This window comes from Columba livia, chromosome 2 (genome assembly GCF_036013475.1).
Source record: "Columba livia isolate bColLiv1 breed racing homer chromosome 2, bColLiv1.pat.W.v2, whole genome shotgun sequence".
In the NCBI taxonomy this organism is placed as follows: domain Eukaryota; kingdom Metazoa; phylum Chordata; class Aves; order Columbiformes; family Columbidae; genus Columba; species Columba livia.
The window spans coordinates 145,415,824-145,432,981 of record NC_088603.1 but is presented as its reverse complement, the minus strand read 5'-3'; the positions used below and the strand labels follow the sequence as shown (position 1 = coordinate 145,432,981).

Below are 17,158 nucleotides of genomic sequence, written 5' to 3'. Positions count from 1 at the left end.
ATTTATTTGTAGCTTTTGGAAGGGAAGCCAGCATCTTCTGTCACCTTTTGAATTTTGTTTATCTATTACACAGAAACAGAGAGTTTGCCATTGAAATACTGTCTGTGTTTTTCATTTCTGTCCTGGGGGAGGTGAAAATGTAAAAACTAACCAAAAACATGCATAGCTCCATATTTACTACTTGACACCACATTTACTGGCAGCATAATAATTAAAGGTGGCATTAAATATCTTCTCCAGTACTAAATACCATTAGCACTTATTCACCTTTTTGCTAGCAAAATTGTTATGTTTTTTCTGAAGGACATGTGAAGAACTACCCGTGTTTTATTGCTATTGTATTTGGCATTTATCTCACACCAAAGTCAAGGCAGGATATATTCCCACTTTGGGCAGACATAATGATGCAATATATAAACCCACAGCATGAATAACACTGCAAAATACAGCATGATGCTTTCCTGGGAGCATATGCAAAATTAAACCTTGCCACCCCAGCAATGAAGTGAGTAGGACTGGGCTTAGCCAGGTTGTTCCTTTAGGGGAGCTGAAAGGAACTTGGAAGGAGAGAAAATGCCTGAAGTATCAGGCTTGCTTCTATGTGTAGAGGGTTGTAGGGATAAGAGAGTGGCTTTTGAGGTGATCATCATATTCTCCAGCGGGAGCTGGCTCACCTCACACAATTGGACTTCTTTTTTTTTTTCCTTTGTGATAATAGAGGTAGTAGTTTTCAATGCCAAAAGGTACACAAAATAGGCAAAAAAATATAGATATATTGATATTCCCAGAAGTCTGATGTCAGGAGTAACTGGTCCTGTTCCTGTCTTTCTCCCTATCACCTAAGAGTATGGTGATTCCAGAGGCTTGCTTGGAATGTAAGTGAATCTTCAACCACACGATTTGAAGAAGAGCTGCATACACACATTTCCCCTTTCCAGAAGTGTGTGTTGAATACCTGGCTGCATGGAAAAAAAAAAAAAAAAAAAAGTCTTCATTGTTGAAGATCTTTTACTCTAGGGAGGGTGGGGTGGGTTGGAAAACAACCAACCAACCAAAGCAACATAAAAATAATTTAAAACAAAGTGGAAATGAGGTTAAGTGAGCTTGGTAATTGAGAGACTCAGACTTCACAGTTTTCTCCAAGGAATATTAATCATTAATATTATTTTTTTTTCATAGTATTGCAAAGACTAGGTTCCCTTGTGGCCCTCTACCAAAAATCATAGTTTACCTCTCCATCATTTTTTTTTTCCTCTCTGTTTTGTTTTTAGATTGTCAGTCTTTGAGAGAAGCATTTCTTAAGACTTAACTTGAACATTGCTGTCTGAATAGAAAAGAGATAAGCTGACACCAGACTACTGTGTAAACATTATTTTTCTGATATTGTCTTATATTTCAGCTCCCAGTATTCTATCTTAGCTGTTTCATCCCCAGGTCATTTCTCACAACTGTAGACTGTAAGTGTGAAGAAAATGTGGTGTCATCTTATTGGTTTCTATAGCTCCTAGTCATCATTGCAAACTAAACTTTGACCTCTAGTTAGGTATCTTAGTACCGTAACTAAATATTGGAAATTCAGAGGTTATTCAGTACTACTGAAATATAAAATTATTTATTAAAAAAATAGATATTGAATCCATGTTTCTTAACAGAAGTTGTAACATTTTCTCCATGTTTTATTCTGTTTCATATAGTTTTAACATTTTTAAGGGTTCTGTTTACTTCTTTAAGGTTACACTTTAGTGTGCTCAATGGTGTCAGATCTAATGTCGAGGAAAAAAAGTTATTGGAGGGTCTAAGGCAGGCTTCTGGGATAAAAATTAGGTCTGTGTGTAAATGAATATTCTCAAGTCATCCCCTTTTGCAGAACTAGAACTAAAAATAGGTCAGTTAAAGTAGTATTTACAGTAAAAAAATAGAAGTTCCAGATTATTAACTTGAAATAATTCTTATATTTAGTTTTTGTTTGGAAATAGAATAATTATTCAAGCACTGTCAAGATGCCAAGTTTAATATTTCAAGGACACATAAATACACTTGTCTAAGGAAATTCCTGTCCCTTAAAAATTTGCAGAGTTCCTTGAGCATGTAGCAGTCTGATTATGATATTTCTCAATTATCACTTGAAGTATGCACTGATAGTACCAAATGGTACTATTTTAATTCTTATAAAGAAGTAAAAATGCATTAACTTTTGCCAATTGTATCATGAAACCCACTCTGAAAATAAAGATTTTAAAGAAGTGTTATCTATATTTGAACAGTTTTCACACATTCATATATTTATTTCTCTTTATGGGTCTATTTAAGCTAGAATGGAGGTGTTCATGTGTATGTTAAATTGTAGCTAAAATCTACTTACTAAAGCAAAAATAACTCCAGAAAAAATGTCTAATCTTTATTTAGTAAAGACGGATACAATTTGATAAATTACACAAGTAATCTTTCCATAATAAATAAAGGCCAAGAGAGAGGATAGAAAAGGAAAAAGGAATTAACATGATTTTCACTCTGTCTTGTCATTCATAAACCTAAAGTTTATTAAAAATATCCATTTTCTGCTAACACTCCAGCTTATATTTTTCAAATCTAACAGTCTCTTTTTTGCTCCCTTCAAGAGTAGAACAGTATATCACAGAAAAGGTACAACATGATCAATCTTTTCTTAAAAGAGTGTGGGCTATAAATGCAAATAACTTCATTAATGTTTTTGAGGCATAGGATAGGGAAAAATAATGCTTGCACATAATCTGATTTTTAAATAGTATTTCTCAGAAACTATTTTTGTTATGGCAACATATGTAGTTTCAGATATTTATTCTCAGTCCAGTATCTTCCAAATTGTTTGATTTTTGCTAGTTAGTGGACTGCTTTGACCTATTGCTCATTGATTAGTGTGTAGGAGGTGCTGGGCAAATATTTTTCTATAAATTTACATCTGCTGTTTCTGCCAGTTGATTTAGTTGCCTTTTTCATTACAACTGTTTAATTGTGCTTTGTTTAACAAAAAAATTTACAGCCCTATGAACTACATAGCAACATGACAAAGGTCAAACTGTGGGCCTCTGACACCAGCCTAATTACTCAAGTAATTTCAACTCAGTAGGCCAAGACATTGGCAAGCCCAGATGCTGTTTTTATATGCAAAGACTGCTTTAGTCTGTTTTATTGCTGTGATAGAGTATGTCCATCACAGCATATTTTTGATGCCACTCCCTCCTGCTAGACTTTTTTAGTCTCAGTACTTCCCAGGATAGGATTCTTCAAACTGTTAGGTACTACACACAAGTATGAGTTTACACGTGATGGTACTGAGTAACCTACCAGTTATTTGCATAAATAATATTTATTTCACTTTTTTTTTTTTTTATGAAGCATTTATTTATTATTTCATATTCTCTTAACTTGTGTTTCTTCTCTGATATTTTCCTCTGAAAGGGTTACATTTACTGCAAAGCTATTGTTAGACTTAGCAGCTAAAACTCTTCATAGGCAATCTACCAAAACAATTAATCCTGCCAGTGGACCACTATTTCCTGGCCCTGTTTCCAAGGACCTTTCAAAGCAGACTTCAGACCAGAGGAGTTATGTCCAGCTTTTTCCTGCCTTCCTATCTCTTGAGAGCTCTGCAGTTCCTCCTTTTCACATTTTTTTATCCAAAATGCAGGTTTTGACATCCTTCTGAGTTAATATCAGAACTGAAAGTACTTCATCATCAACCTGTGCTATGATTATGCTGCCTGTTTTCTTTTAAAGAAACTGTTTAAAATACCAGTATAATCATGGTAGATGATGACTGTTTAAAGGATACCAGGATACCAGGAAAACTGAATCTCCTCTCTACATGTAATATTGCATAGGGGATTTTTCCATGGTTTCTTGATTTATTGATGGTGGGTAAAAATGTTAATATTATGTTATTTTTCTTTTCACTTAAGGTTTGTGTATAACATTACATCTCTACCGTATTGCTTTTCAAAAGTATAGGCAGACTGAATTTTACTCATCAAGTATTGTAACTGTAGCCAAGCTAGGCTAAGAGAGTGACTGCTGTTGTCGAGAAGAGCTGTCTTTCATTCTCTGGCCTTCCATAGCCAACCTATACAGTACAATTTGTTCCATAGGATCAGCAGCAGCAGCCACAACTCTCAGTTCCTGAGCTGAAATAAAGAGCCATGAATTGATTTTGCAGCCTTAATGAACTGGTGACATAGACAAGCAAGCTATACCTGGAGTCAATTTTTATGTGCATTTACAGATAACACTTTGAAAATCTATCTCTGTGTTGTCTGAAGCTAGTAAGAAATACAGGCAATCAACTCGCTTAAAACGATGACTGTGCATGAAGTATAGGAAAAGTTTTAGTAACCCCTATGAAGAAGTATGGCATTGCACCATTTATAATGTTGTCATCAAATAGTAGACAACTATTCAATGAAAGCACTATTTTCATTCCAAGTATATGTCACATGTTCTAAGTCAGAATGTTAGTAAATCAATGTTTTCTCTTGTCTGTTATTATGATTTTTAATACTTTTGTAATGCAACATCTGAGAAATCTTTCTTCTAAGTTAATGAAATATTACTTTTAAAAAAATTTGGAGCAGGACCTTGGATAGGTTTTGTCTATCAGACACATTAATAAAACTGCAGAAAAATATTGTGAATGTATCTTTTTAGAGCATTGTCCTCTCTGATGTCTCCATATGTAAATATATTATGAAGATATAATTTGCAGTCATCACATGTGAGGAAGGTGGATATTGTGCTTGTAGTTGTGCTTGTTCTCACTGAAAAGTGAACATTCTTATAAATCTAAGATATATGTGCTGTATTCTTCTTAACAAATAAAACTTCAAAATATAATAAGTAATTAATACACATCTTTTAACAATCATGTTATAAATGTGATTTTGCTCAGTTTGTGTAGGAAGGCGAGCTTATTTGTTCTCCCAGAGTAAGGCATATTCTGTAGTAAAAGACATGGACTATTTTTGTGATAATATCTAGATATATACAGGGAAATAACAATTTTTTTTGTACACAATATATATTTCTTTGACCTTAAACATAAAAATACAGTTAAAGTTTCGGGTTTTCTTTCTTTCACCAACATGACCCCTTTTGTAGCTGTTCACTGGTTCTCAATAAAGGAAACAACACAGACTATGGCAATATCAAACACGCTGAGGTCAGTATGGCTTGAATAGTTCTGTTGGTGAATTGAAATATAACAGCCTCTAACAACAGGTGACTAAAATTATTATATCATAAATGCTTGCCCTGCCCTTCTGATGGATGCTTCTAGCCCATTGTAACATTGGACAGGATGAGGTATTGGAAAGGGGAAGTTAGTCAACAATGAATTCTGCCAGAGCCTACCTGTCCAAACTAAGATTCAAGCTGGTATAACTTTATCATACTTTAAGCAAGTTTTTTTGTACTGGTTTACATTTTCTGCTGTTGGTCAGGCTTTTGTTTCTTATTGCTTTATAGTATAAATAACTAGTTCTTACTAGTAAAATAAAATCCTAAAAGTGTTATCTTACCTGCAAGAGTTATACCATTTCTACCATTTCTCCTTTTTTTTTTTTTTTTTTTTTTTTTTAAAAAAAAAAAAAAAAAAAGCATTTGGACATAACGAGTGCCCTGATCCTGGAGTGCCAATCAATGCTCGGCGTTTTGGTGACAACTTTCAGCTGGGGAGCTCAATATCTGTTATATGTGAGGAAGGATTTATTAAAACACAAGGAACTGAAACAATTACTTGCATGCTAATGGATGGAAAAGTAATGTGGAGTGGACCTATTCCTAAGTGTGGAGGTATGTATAATATTTCTTTCTGATTCAAGACCTGATGTTATGTCTTTTAAGTTGTCACCAATTGAAGTTCAGATATTTGCCAACAGATAACACAAAGATCCTGTAAAACCTAGTGCTTAGCAAAGGAGTCCAGTAAGGCATGAGTTTTCATTATAACCCTGTCTGCAGGAGTGAATTTTTCTCATAACTGTTATAAGGACAGAAGAAAAAGACAGAAAAATATCTGCATAAACATCGATGATGCAAACCCTGCAAACCTCTGTAACAATGAAGGCTCATCTAAAAAACTTATTAGGAAAGGAATAGGAATAGTTCATGCTGCTCGTACTTTCAGATAGTTCTCATTTGGCACTGGTGGAACTACAATTTTCCAAATAAATGTTATGCTTGAAAGGCTTACTTTTTTTTTTTTAAACATGTATTTGTCCACTTTGAGAAACTGTATAAAACAGCGAGCGTCAGTGCTAGAAATTCACCAATAATATTAATCTCTGCATTTTTTATTTCCAGCCCAATCAGTATAATTATTGACCTTGTTAATACCTAGGAGACACAGACATTAGGGGAGAAAAAAATAAGAAAATACTCTTGTTTTCACTGAATCTTATTTTAGTATATAGGTATGATGGTCTATTTAGTATATTGAAGGTTTCCCTTCTTCAACTTTGATATTTAAACTTCTTGTTGACGTTGTCACTCAAAGTTCTTAAGCAGTCAAGAAAACTGGGTGGTTGATTTTTGTTTGTTTCATTTGTATTTTTATTTTATTTTCACCCAGATTCACATAGGAGGTTTCTTCAAAGTACAGCTATTGACTTCCTACTTGAGACTGACAAACAATCTAAAGTCATTTGAGTGATCGATTATGTTTGCTGATGCAATATTAGATTAGAATGAAGACGTTGTTCTCTTTGCAGGTTACATTTTCAAGGTTGCTTTAAAAATCTCAAATTAATGGGAATATTTTAAAATATCTGTCCATACACAAGATCAACTGATCCATAGGTGGTCTGAGACTCTAAATGGGACCTTTATTGGAATCCTAGAGTTTGGAACACTGTTATATTTTAATTAGGTGTATTTATCAGCTGTAAAATGAACTATATTTTTTAAATTTCAGATAAATTTGAAGACAAGTAAAAATATTTTTAAGCTAATAATGTAATTTTGTCTGTTCAGAATTTTTATTGACTGTACACATTTGTCTATAACACATAGTCATTTCATGTAAGGTGAAGTTTTCTTGCCCGACAAATAACTCATAATTTCATTGTCATATCTTTCAAGGTAAAGGCATGAACTCCACATATGGACTAGGAGACACTAAAAGTGGCTGCTGTGGAGTTTTCCTTCCACTGCAGAAATGTTGACTATTTCAATTTTTAGGAGAGAATTATTTAACAATAAACATGGTGCAGATGGAGAGGGTCAGCATACTTGTTTTTCAGACCAATCCTGGTCAGCCTCTGCTGGGGCTTCCTCCGAGCCCTCCCAATGTCCAGGATCCTGTTTCCACTCAGCCTGGGGCTGTTGGTCCCTGCTCCAGCAATGCCACAAGAGTGCTGGTCTACAGCCCTATTCTCTGCTGATGTCAACAGGGCTTCCTGGTTTGATCTCAGACCTAACCCATCAAATTGCATTCATCTGGTGGTCACTTGGCTGTCACTAGACCCTTTTCCTGTCAGCAATCCAGTCCTGTTCAAGAGTTGGATGATGCTCTGTCAGTGAGGGCACTAACTCTGTGTGTGTGTGTGTGTGTGTGTGTGTGTGTGTGTGTGTGATCATCCTTGGCTTCTCTAGCGGAACAGCCCTGCTTTAGTGTTTTGAGTTTGGGATTCCCGCCCTTGTGCCTTTCAGCCTTCCTGTGTGAAGGTTATATGGAGGATTTCCCAATAATCTCTTCTAAAGGTATGCTGTTGTACCTGTGATGCAGCTCTAACCTTCACTTTCCTGCTTGACTCCTGTAATGCTTAATATCCTACTGTTCTGTAGCGTGAGTGATAAGATCTTGAAAAAAGTGTCTAAAACTATGAATCTACAAGATACTCAGTGAATAGCCTGTCATCCTCAAAGCTTTCTTCATACTCCCATACAGAAATTTCCTGCCTCAACCCCTGAACCTTACTGTAGAAAGAAATAAATAGAAATAACTTTGTGAGATCAGGCTTAGATTAACTTTCAGTATTCAGCATAGACCTGTGTTTGACAAAGAGATTCTGGTTGATGAAAGCCTCTAGTTATGTTATATTTCTAGTCTTTTGTTTTTAACACATTAGCAGTGGATATGAATCTGCCAGGCATCTATCAAACAGAACTAAAAGAAAGAACAGAGACTGAAAATCAATGTAAAAAAGGTCAGGAAAACAATCCTTTGGCAAGATGACTGGAGAGTTTTATTTTCTAAAAACAAGGCTCTTTAAGATAAGCCACATAACCCAGCTGTTCAGAAAAGGAGGACTCCTGGGTCTGGGAAATCAGTAGGTGGTGGTAAGCATAAAATAAAAAATTCTACTAAATATGGCACTGCAGGCATCAGGAAGAACCATTATCAGGGGAAGAGTAAGAAAGATTTTCTTTGGAAAAACAAACAAACAAAACCACAACAGCAAAACACTCTATTATTTTCAGATCCCAAATACAAAGCTAAATTATTTTTAATTTAGGCAATCTTGTCATTGGCATGATTTTTAATACAGTATCCATATGAGCATTGTTGTAAGAGTTACTTTTTCCATTTCAAAGATAATCTTTGAGAGTTTCATGTAAATTTTGTGGGGAAATGGAGCTTTATACAAGTTCAGAAATACCGTTTTCCAAGTATGGTAGTAGACTGGCTCAGAATAAAACCATCTGGTATTCCTATTCTTGTTGATGTACTTTGTAGTTTGTAGGCCCCATATGCATTATGAATATGTGTAAGTGGTTAGACACAATAAAGTGTAGAGATGATGAATGCAGTAGATATAGCCTTCTGGTTGCTGAGGTGACTATAAGTTTAAATAACTTATTGTTTGACTGGTGCTGTTTGCTGAAATTAATATGACAAAGGTATTTTAAGATAAAAGATGAGAAACGTTTTAAAAAGAGCATTGCTGGAAAAAAAATTCTAAAGCTGGATATTTAGAAATGTTTGCAATATATTGAATTGTGAATTTTATATAGCTTTTAGAAACCTTTTTTTTTTTTTTTTTTCCCCAACACAGTAGGAGACATATGGACTATTATGTCCTTAAAAATATAAAATAGCTCTTTACAATAGTTTGTCATTTTAACACAGGAGTTTGGTAACCTTCTGAGAAAAATTAAGATCTAGCAAATATATGATAATTCATGATCTTCAATTTGGAGGTGTTTCAACCAGGGCAAAATTAATCTATATTTGTAATGAAGCAGTCCAGAATAATATAGACAATTGTGTGTACTACACTGGTTTGTCAAAATGAGCAACCAAAATGTTTTGCAGAGGTATTAGGTGACAAAAAAAACCCAGAAATTTAAGAAATAGCCATGTGTTTGGGGAAAAATGCTGTATATTTTACACCATTTTTAATAGAGACACATACTTCTAATAGTACAATAAGACCTTTCCAGCTTCTTTATGATACACAGTGTGGCTCATTTATTTTCATTGTGTAGCCTCGTATGCATAAGGTCCACTGGAACAATGGTATTATGAAGCTTTATGGTGCAGCTTTCTCTTCCTGCAAAGTAAGATACTTCTTCTCTCTGTCTAAATGGATACTTACATGATACTAGTAAGCAAAAAAAAAGAGTGTTTTCTGATAATTAATTACATAGTTATATTTGTGATGGGACAGAGTGTACTCTCAGCAAGTTTGCCACAACACCAAAACAGGAGGAATGGTGGATATGCCAAAGGGTTGTGCTGCCATCCAAGAGGGAACTCTACAGGCTGGAGAAATGGGCTACTAGGAACCTCATGAAGTTCAACAAGGGGAAGTGCGAAGGAAGTCCTGCATCTGGGGAGGAACATGCACCAATATATGCTAGGGGCCACCGAGCTGGAAAGCAGTTTTGCAGAAAAGGCCTTGGAGGTCCTGGTGGACACCAAGTTAAAATTTGTGCCCTTGCAGCAAAGAATACTAATGGTATACTGGGATGCGTAAGGCAAAGTATTGCAAGCAGATTGAGGGAGGTGATCTTTCCCCTCTAACCTGACTACTGGTGAGGCTACACCTGGAGTTTCTATCCAGTCCTGGGCTTCTTGGTGTGAGACAGATAGGGGCATACAGGAAAGAACATCAAAAATTATTAAGGGATTGGAGCATCTTTGCTATGAGGAAAGGCTGAGAGAGCTGAGATTCTGTCTTCACAGCAGCAATGTTATGTCCTCATAGAATCATAGAATGGTTTGTGTTGGAAGGGACCCTTAAAGATTATCTAGTCCAACCCCCCTGCCACGGCCAGGGGCATCTTCCACTAAATCAGGATCCTCAAAGCTCTGTCCGACCTTACTTTGAACAATTCAAGTGATCAACAACTTCTCTAGGCAACCTATTCCAGTGTCTTACCACCTTCATCCTAAGAAATGTCTTCTCTGCATCCGATGTAAATCTACACTCTTTTAGTTAAAACCTATTATCTCTTGTCCTGTCACTACAGGCCTTGATAAAGTCACTCTCCATTTTCCATGTAAGCTCATTTTAAATAATGAAAGACCACAATCAGGTCTCTGCAGAGCTTGGTTTTCTCTAGGCTGAAAAACTCCAACTCTCAGCTTTTCTTCACAGGAGAGGTGTTTCAGCTCCAAGCCTTTGATCATTTTTGTGGCACTTCTAACCTGTTCTAACAGGTCCATATCCTTCTTGTGGTGGGTACCTGGTATCTGAATGCATTACTCCAGGTGAGCTCTCACAAGAGCAGAGAAAAGGGGAAAAATCACCTCCCCTGATCTACTGGCCTTGCTTCTTTTTGCACAGCTCAGGATACAGTTGGATTTCTGGGTTGCAAGCATGCGTTCCCAGGTCATCTCCAGTTTTCCATCCACCAATATACCCAAGTCCTTCTCTGCAAGACTGGTTTTAATCCATTCATCTTTTATCATCTGCAGGTCTCCTGACATATCTTCGGATATTCACTTTGGAAGTGAATATTGAAGTGTTTTGGTAACAGGACAAAAGGTTTGCTTGTGTTTAGAAATAAATGAGAAGTAGTTGTTTCATACTCACTTTGAGTGCTTTAATAAGATGCTTTAATTTAACAATAAAAGGAAATCTTAAGCAAAAATAAAACTTTTTGTCTACATATAGATTCCTATTATGTAAATAAATATGCATATGTGTTTAGTGAGCCTGGCAAAGAAACAAAGCAAGCTCATCCTTCAGTTTGGAAAATGAAATTCAGGCGAAAATTTCCGGCTTGATTATGTCAACTGTGTATGAACTTTAAGGCTTGAGGAAATCCAGGGATGTCTGGTGAATTTGTTTAGAAAAGTCTCATAAAAATATATACATATTAAAAAAAAATAAAATAAAAAGCAGGTCTGTAAGATTTTCCTTTAGAAAATTTATTTAGTCCCCGAGGGTTCAGATCCCGAGAAGCTTGCCAAATCTAATTTGGGCTGAATCAAATCCTTAATTAGCAATTAGGCAAAGAAGCTCATGATAACAATAACTCTGTCATGCATTGATAGTTCTATAGGCTAATGTATTTACACCAATATTCATCAGAAAATACAAAGTATTTAAGCATACTTCTACCAGAGGAAATTGTATTTTCCTAAGTGTCTGTAAGTTACCAGGTGGCCTACTTGATTATTGTTTATGATAAAGTTTATATATTTATACACTCAAGTTTATGTTCTTCTCTAATTATTCGTGCAGATGAACAAATCTCACTCTTGGCACATGCCCATGTAATGTACAAGAGACAATTAAGGTATCCTGTTATCTCTTCATTTAGCCCAAAGGCACCCAATTCTAACACTTGCTATTGCAGTGTGCATCTTAGAAATCTGCTCATTGATGCTCTTTAAACCTCAGTACTGTTTAAAAGTTCCGATCTCCAGAATACAGTGCCCTCACTCCAGGAGTGGAATTGATATGTCCCTGGAATTGGAACTGAAGTCAACTGAAGTCCCCTGAAAACCATCTCTTCAGTGAGATCTAGTGAGATATAAGACCATACCTCAGTAACCTTCCTAAACCTAAACTGCAGAATCCACTTATCCAGCTAGTTGAATTCTTATTTATATAACACAAGAAAACTGGCTAGTTCTATCTGAACTTCATCTAGAGTAAGGGATATCCAGTGTTTGATGCTGTGCTCTTGAGAAGTCTTTGACAAATAAAATATTTATTCTCATCAAGGTTGCATCAGTGCACATCTGTACTACACCATAGTTGTGGAAAAGAGCGTGGTGTAAGTGGTTCAGTTTTTGTATGATTTAGCACTGTCCACAGAATATGCTAACTACTTCTTCATGGCTGATATTTTGGAGAAGCAATGAATTTTGTTTCTGCCTGCTTGTGTAAAGCACTGAAATGTATGTATGCCCCATATAGGGCAAGGAATAGTCCAATCAAAAAATAAATAAAAAAAAAAGATTTTGTGACAGAAAAAAATAGTTTTAATGTAAAGTTAGAACTGAATAGCTATTACATTCTGCAGATTTCATTTTCCATAAACCAGTCAGCAATTGCTGAATATAAAGAAATTGTAGACTGCTCATCATTTGAGACTACAGTCACCAGTTTAAAATCATGCTGTACATAATGCTTTTGTCTTTTAAATGCTGCTGTGTTGACCATCATTGAAAACATATTTGTTGTAGAAAAAAAACAAATAATATATGGTTTACATTTCACAGGTTCTAAATTCTAATCCAGTATGCTACTTAAGGCTTTACATGTTTATGCTATTATAGTAGTCTCGTGAAAATCAACTCATATTACTATGCTTTCCTTAGCTTTCTTTTTCCTTACAATAGGTTGCAACACCTTATCAGGTCCTTATCAACTTTGTGTTTTCTTCAAAGAAATATTGATAAGGTCTTTTCATAAAGTCACAAGTAATGCTCTCTCACAAAACTCAGAGCAACTGTGAAAAAACTTTTTTGTAGTATTACTCCTAACTCACTTTTTTTACTTAATATTTGAGGTAACCCATTTTAGTTAAAATAATAATAACTGGAAAAACAAAACAAACAAACAAACTTCCTAAATGACTATACTTGTAACAATTTTTACTAAAGTAGCTGGATTGCCTAAAGGACAGCATTTTGCAAGCACTTCAATGAGTGAAGTTTAGTTTAGAGTCAAGTTTAGAGTCAAATTTTACAAATTATTTTGTCTCAGGGATAAGTAACTGAAGTTAGTTATTTGATATGTAACATTGTAGCTCAGGGAAAATACATCTTATTATTCTAGAGTAAAATACATTCAAATACCAGTTGCTTTTCTGTCTTGTCTCGTCTGGACTGGTTTTTGTATTAGTCGATATAGGTAGGTCTACTGTATTCAAGTGTATGCGTAATAGGCATATAGAAAAATACACAGACATGGTCTTTTGCAGATGCTTTGACTTGTGCTGAAAAATATATATTCAATTTACTGCACTGAATATGCATTGAATTTATAAGTTGTCCTAGATATTTTAAATTGCTGGAAAAACACTAAGATTTGTTACCCGTTTTAAATATGTTAATACTTCTAGTTACAGAGCTACTGTATTTCTTAGATGTATAGAATTCAAGATAGTTCTGTGAATTAACTTCTCTATTCAGGGAATATCAATCTCCTTTTGAAAACAAATAAACAAAAACATTCCAAGCATTCCCATGTTCTTTTCCTCACCCACCCATACCACTGATGATCTCACAAAAGACTGATGAGACAAGTGCTTGACTTTACATGCACATGTTTTAATTTCATGCATGGAATTAGAAACCTGCACAGAATTCTGCAAGACTTAAACCTAAAAAAATCTGTCCCTCAGCAATATTAGTTTTACTGTTCTTATTCTTTGCACCTGTGAGATTATACCATCTTTGGGATAGACTACCACTGTTCATAGTTAAAATCAGCATCAGTCAAATGTGAGTATTAGTACTGAGATTTTCACTTCTGCCCTATGACTTTCTTGACACTAATCAGCTAATGGAAACTTCCCTCTGTCACAGATTCTCTTCAAATATTTTAGAAGAATTCTTATCAAATAAATGTTCTTCATCTTTGTAATACCTACTTGTAATTAATGTGTCATTAAGCCATTGAAAAACTTTAAATATGATTACCAACAACTTTGGTTTCAGTTATGTCCTAATACAGTTTTCCTAGCTTCTATTTACTCACTATCTCTGAAGTTATTTCTAGTTATTTCTAGTATTTTTGGTTGCTGATGTACATATTACAGTGTTTAATACATATCTATTTGCCAAAAGCTTCAAAAGTGTCAACTAATCTCCTGCAGATGGTAAGTATGTCTTTTTCATGAATGAGGAATTTGAATTGCCAACAGGACAAGAAAAATGCATGTGGTCTGACAGTGGATCCATGTCAAAGCTAGAATATTAATTCACTAGTATCTAGCTTGATACTCACCTGAAACATTTGCAAGATTTTCAAATCTCTCTGCTCACAAATGAAAGCAGAATTAATGGCAATTTATAAACACTATATTTTGTTGTATGTCCTTTGTTACAGGAAAATAGATTTTGCCTGTAAGAATACAGTATAAAAAGCTTTGTCATGCACTATTGAACAGTTTATTTTATCTTATTGAGGTTTTAATTCAGTTGTCTCTGTCTAATTGTGAGCCCTACAGAAGTCTGTAAGTTTCAAAGCTTTGTTACATCTTCTTGCAACTGAATTTTTAAAATTTGTTCGGTATAGATGTCCTATGTTGAAAGTGATAATTATTAATTACATATACCATTGTCTTTGTTTCATTTTTAGCTCCATGTGGTGGGCATTTTTCATCTCCCAGTGGAGTAATCCTCTCTCCAGGCTGGCCAGGGTATTATAAAGATTCCCTGAATTGTGAGTGGGTGATAGAAGCTGAACCAGGACACTCTATCAAAATTACATTTGAAAGGTCTTGGCTAATGTTTTTCTTATTTAATATCTTCCAGTTTTTACCCAGAAGGAGTTTATGCTCTGTTACAACATTAATTTGCACTATGCCTAAAATCAAGGAATTGTATTGTCAAGTAAGATTTTTGAAAATACCTTAGTGCCTTCAGAGCATAAATTTTATTTTCAGTGTAATTTCTACTTTGATGCACTGACAAGCTTTTGAAATCCCTACCCTCTTGCATATATTTTAGCCTGTCTAGCCCAGTTAAAAATTGTGTCTGTTTTTAAAGATTAACATGTTTCCTTTGCTCATAACCATATTGTTATGATGAACTGTACTTACAAAATATTATTTTCTCTCAGACCTATGAAATCTTCAGCTCTGAAAATCTGAATCAGTTATGAATGCATTTAATTAAGTTTTCATATTTTAATCCATTGTGAATATTTAATTACCAAATCGTCTGATTTGTTTCTGTGAAAAGACTCTGCGCTCTCAGGATGGAGTTCTAATTTCCCCAAATTACTCCAACATTCCATTTTTCCTACATTATTGCCTGTTACTTAAGTTCCTTCTTTATTCCAAGGATCAAAATGTGCTGACGATCTTATATTTTTCATGTTAGAAAGACACGGGCATTTCATTTAGGCTTTTTATGAGAAAGCAAAATAGAAAATATAATTAAAAAAAATGCCTCATTCTACCTATTTTCAAGGATGTTTTAGATTCTTCTTAATGGTAGATATTAATGAAGTTAGATGATGATCCAGGAAAAAAGGACCTTTGATAATCAAAATTATAGCACACAAATATCATCCAAGTACTTCTTGCTTATTATTCGTGCAAAGTATTTTAACTACTGGTCAACTCAACTTAAAAGAGAAGACATAATTTCACTTTAATGCAATTGAAGAGTCATTTTTAGCATGGTATGAAAATTACCACCTTCTCTTAGCAAAATTTCTCATTATGATGAGATTGTTTAAAAATTTTTTCTAGTACTATAGTTTACACTATAGTAAAGAGCTCACATGACATTAAGTACCATCAGAGAACGGTAATATGGACACTTTGAAGGTATTTCCAAGCCTTAACATCAAATGAAAGCTAGTATTCTAAAATCATTAATGCTGTACATCACCTTAAAATGAAGATTTACCAAATTTTTGCTAATTAAAATATAAAAGAACAGTGAATAAATCCCTCTTGTAGAAGTTAATCAAACTCATATTAGTTCAAAATTAAAATAAAATTATTGATTTTCCTCATTGTCTTTCATTGTAAAATGAAAATTTTGGAACTTTCATTAACTCATGTTTTTGAAAAATAAAAATATAATTTCATATAACTTATTTTTAATTCAGCATTTCATTTTCAACTTCATATTTGTTGTGGACAGTCATTTCAAATTGAAAAGCCTTTTCCTTTGTATTTGCAAAATTCTATGTCAGCCAGAATTTCACCTGAATTTCATTATATCTGACAGTCTCTTGTGTACACTTTTTGCTTGTAACGCATTAACACCTTGTTATACAATTGCACAACCTCTGTTAGTCTTGTAGGTAAGAGCAATAAGAACAAGATGTGGTGTCTTCAGATCACAGAGAGATCTCCTGTCCTCTTTATAACTTAATCTTATCATGACATTATGACATTTCTTTTTCCATTGCTGCTCTTACTGGACACTCTTGTCATTTGCTATAAATTGGACTTATATACACACTGCTCAGATGCAGAAAGATGAATCTAGAGAGCCCCTACTTACATATAGGTGTTTGTATGTTTATGTCTTTCTGTGCAGGAGTACGTGTAAAAATAAATCTATATGTGTTCACAGAAATGCATTCAGATATGTAATTACATGTTTGGATGTAAATAAAAAAGTTATTACATAAAACAAATAATGAAATAAATCTTCAAAGTACACTGGAAGAAATAATTTAGTAAACTACTAATGTTAATTTACTTAGACTATTATTTTTCACGTATTTAAAACTTACATTCAGAGACTTACATTCATCTATAACATTATTTTTAAAGACTCATTCTGGTTTGAATGTCCTTGCTCTGCTCCTTTTGCTTGCAAATCTTCAGCTAGACTTAGGACAGAAGATTAATTTTGTTGAAATATGCACATTTAAAACTACAGCCAAATGTATTTCCCATTTCATTAAAAAGAAACAAACAAACAAATATTTTGTCCAGTTCTTTACATTTCACCTTTGTCCTGAAAAAGAAAGACAAATACTTTTTCTAGCTTTTCTTAGTGCAAACACTAAAACTTCCACAGTATCTTTAG

The 17,158-nt window shown here is 34.3% G+C and overlaps 1 protein-coding gene across 6 annotated transcripts in view; it reads left to right on the top strand.

Annotated features, from left to right (window-relative positions):
* The window catches only part of CSMD3 (CUB and Sushi multiple domains 3), a 631,749-nt gene that overhangs the window by 361,532 nt on the left and 253,059 nt on the right, over positions 1–17,158 (top strand). For all 6 annotated transcript variants that reach the window (XM_065054280.1, XM_065054281.1, XM_065054284.1 and 3 more), the window contains 2 exons: positions 5,629–5,823; positions 14,739–14,877. In XM_065054280.1, the coding sequence (XP_064910352.1) occupies positions 5,629–5,823; positions 14,739–14,877 (334 nt within the window). The remainder of the gene's footprint in view (positions 1–5,628; positions 5,824–14,738; positions 14,878–17,158) is intronic.